This window comes from Propithecus coquereli, unplaced genomic scaffold (genome assembly GCF_000956105.1).
Source record: "Propithecus coquereli isolate 6110/MARCELLA unplaced genomic scaffold, Pcoq_1.0 Scaffold317, whole genome shotgun sequence".
Taxonomy (NCBI): Eukaryota; Metazoa; Chordata; class Mammalia; order Primates; family Indriidae; genus Propithecus; species Propithecus coquereli.
Window position 1 is genome coordinate 815,121 of NW_012148808.1, and position 3,437 is coordinate 818,557.

General features: G+C 33.3%; 1 protein-coding gene across 1 annotated transcript in view; it reads right to left on the reverse strand.

Moving 5' to 3' along the window:
* The window catches only part of EYS (eyes shut homolog (Drosophila)), a 235,914-nt gene that overhangs the window by 34,810 nt on the left and 197,667 nt on the right, over positions 1–3,437 (reverse strand). Inside the window, exon 7 of the mRNA XM_012650277.1 lies at positions 1,123–1,297. Coding sequence (XP_012505731.1) covers positions 1,123–1,297 — 175 coding nt within the window. The remainder of the gene's footprint in view (positions 1–1,122; positions 1,298–3,437) is intronic.

Genomic DNA, 3,437 nt, shown 5'->3' on the forward strand with positions numbered 1-3,437 from the left:
AACTCATTTCTTTAGAAAGTACTAAGCTTAGTTGTAGAGCAAATTAGAGTGCATAAGTTGTAAAACAAATTAAAGGTTTCATTAAAATTGTGGAGAAGTAATTACAAAATCGTAACGGTAAAGCTAATGTCAAAAAATAGTACTGTATGACGATGGCATCTCAAGTCTCAGGTTTTGCCCTGAGTACTTCTATGGGCTTGATTAAACTAACCATTTTTTTTCTCCCAAAATTTTACTGTGATTAGCAGTTGTTTGATCTTTGTTTTTGATCATTTTCTAGTGAGGAGGTGAAGGGGAATTGTTCTGGGAGTGTAAGAGATTCACTCATGGCTTTTAAAACGATGCCCTCTTCAGAGGGAGATTCTGTCCTCCAGGAAACTTCTGATGCCTCACTTCCTGGCTGCTTTGCAGTGAACCAGTGTTCCTGGTGAACTGCATGATACTTTCTGATGTGTCCTGTGGGAAACATTTTGACAAATCACTTTTTTAGCTGTCTTTTATATGTATGAGACACAAGAAATTTATGAATAGCTAGAATGTAAGAAATTGAAGGACAGAGTGCTTACTTCCTCTTTCTCTGGGATATTCCCAGAGCCCTCATCCACTACGACACTTTTGCACAGAGCAGATGCTCAACAAAAGAAGTTATAAATACAATGACATTCTTTTTTCTTCTTTCCTTCTCGCTCAATGGGTCCACATTTGGTTTCATACTAAAGTAGTTCAGAAGGCAAATAGTGTAGCTTTACTGTTGCCCACCTAGAGAAGGCCCTTTCTAAAGTAGCTCAAATCTAAATAAATATGAAAGCAAATCCCAATTTGTAAGTCTTCATAGGATTAGCATTTCTGTCTACTTTCTCAATACTATAAATTTAATCTATATTTTCTATGGTGCTTGCAATGAGATGTAGTGATTCATTTTCATTATTTAATAGAACTGAGAAGATAGTACAGATGCTGTGCTAGTTGCCTTCATCTGTCCTCCCACAATCTAGCAAGTCTACATAAAAAAATCTAAAATATGAGTGTCAGTTTGTTCCTAGTTTATGCAAGTGGAGTACCAAAGTACCAGTTAGAAGGCAACTAGCCTGCTACTTTCTATCTTAATAATGTCATACTTACTAAACAGTAGATCCACTCTCTATGCATGTCCCACCATTGCCACATTTCATTAAACTACAAGGAGAAGCATCACATTGGCCAGTGCTGCGCCCAGCATTCGGATGGCCCTCAGGATTTCCCAGGTGTCTGAAACGACCATCCTTCTCAGTACGAACTTGAATAGTGAAAATACAACCTTGAAGAAAGGCAAAACGACTTTATATTAACAAATAGAAGAAGCAGATAAAGCAAGGAGACAATTATTTTTCATTTTTAAAGTAACAATTTTTGAAAATAAATGCATGTAAATTTTAAGAAAACACAGAAAAATAAAAAAAATCATCCATAACATCATCACTTCAGAGAAGACAACTATTAACATTTTGCTCTGAGGGTGTGTGTGTGCGTGTGTGTATATAAACATATAGTATTTTTTTCTATGCTTAGTTGTATTTTCTCTTCGACAAAAATGGAGTATTACGTTAAACTATATAATATGTAATATTGTACCAAAAAATTGAATATATCATAAACATCACTAACTATTGTCTTGTAGCATTAACTATTTTTAAATGATGGCAAAATATTTTCTAATATAAAGTTAATCAACCTTCAATAATTGGACAATTGACTCATTTGTATTTTTTTGCTATTAGAAATAAGGCCATAATAATGATCTTGTATGTATATCTTTCTGCATTTTCTAATTATTTTCTTAGTACACATTTCTAGGAGTAGAATTACTAGGACAAAGGATATGGATGCTTGGAAGTGTGCCCAAGTATACCCCATAGATACTTCGTACAACTGGACCCAGCAGACTGAGATACTCACTTCTTCCCAGGCACCACCGTGCGGGGGATTATCATTCCATTTCATTTTTACCTGAGATAACTGATAAAATACTCTTTTGCTGTTTTTAACTGGAGTTCAAAATGTTTTAATAAATTTATTGGTCATTTGCAATTTTTCCTTTTCAGTTGCTTATTATGTACTTTTTATTCCCCCTCTATCTACTTTTTAAAAAATATTTATTTGGAAGACCTCTTTATATAATGAACTTATTAGCTATTTGTGATATATTGTAAATACTTTCCCCAGTTTGATATTTGACATTTAATGTTGCTTATGGTGGTGTTTTTATATTTTTATGTAAAGAAGTTTATAATATTTATTTGTCACAATTATCTTTTTTTCTTCCTTCAGAGAGTTTGCCTTTGCACGTATCCTTAGAAAGGTCTTTTCTAACTCAAGATTAGATGCACATAAACAAAAAGGGAAATTCAATGCAAAATTGAAATGGAAATGTTTGGGATCCTGACAGGTATTGTAATTTTACTCATCTTCTTCAGTACTTATGTAGAATTTGCTTACGAAGTTCTTTCAGATCAATAGGGACATCAACCACAAATAAAGTCATTAAAATGTTAAAAGAAAGGCTAGATTGGATTTTATTTCCAAAGCATTTTAAGAAGCTAAAAGTGTGGAATAATTTCTCATGGTGAAAAAAAAAAAGTGAGTTCAGTTTTGGAAGGTCGAAAATTTACTTTCCAATTTAGTTTTCACTGGCCCTTTTTCTGAGAAGCACCATTCTCAGCATGCATCGATATTTTCTCATTATGAGAAAACAGTGATTTTTTTTTTTCTCCTTAGGTTTAATCTTTGTTCTTTCTCCAAGTATTGCCATCTGCTATTACACAAAAATCTACTGAAATACTGTACTGAAGAAATGAATGAATCCTCACTGCTTTATACTGAATAACCAAGTAGCTCAACTAACAAAGCAGGGTTTCCCGTGCCTTTTACAGAAGGAAATGCACTCCTCAGGGAGCAAAAGTATAAGTAGAGGATGGAGTCAGGTGGGTCTGGGTTCAAATATGATCTGTGCCACAAAATGGCTAGAACATCCAAAGCCTAAATGAGGGCAAAAATAACTACTCCATGGATTAGGAGGAATAAATAAGATAAGATATATAAACTGCTTTGTATAATGCTTCGAAACTGTAGGTCCTGTATTCTACCCCACCACCCCACGGTCTATTACATTGTCTATTTCCTTTATAAAATTGAAGATTTATTTTTCGCAAAAATTATGGGATGCTAATACTAGATTTTTGCATTTTTTATAATCATACATTAAAAATACTTTGGTAAATGACTATGTTAATGTTTGAAAGTGTTCATTTAAAACCATTTCTCTTTCATACAGATAAATAAAATGCTTTCATTATGAGGAACTGCTGAAACATGTTTCTAGCTAAAAACGTGGCAATGCTACATTTAGATAAACATTTAGTCAATACAAATAGCTCAATGTGTTTATTTTACTGAGAGAT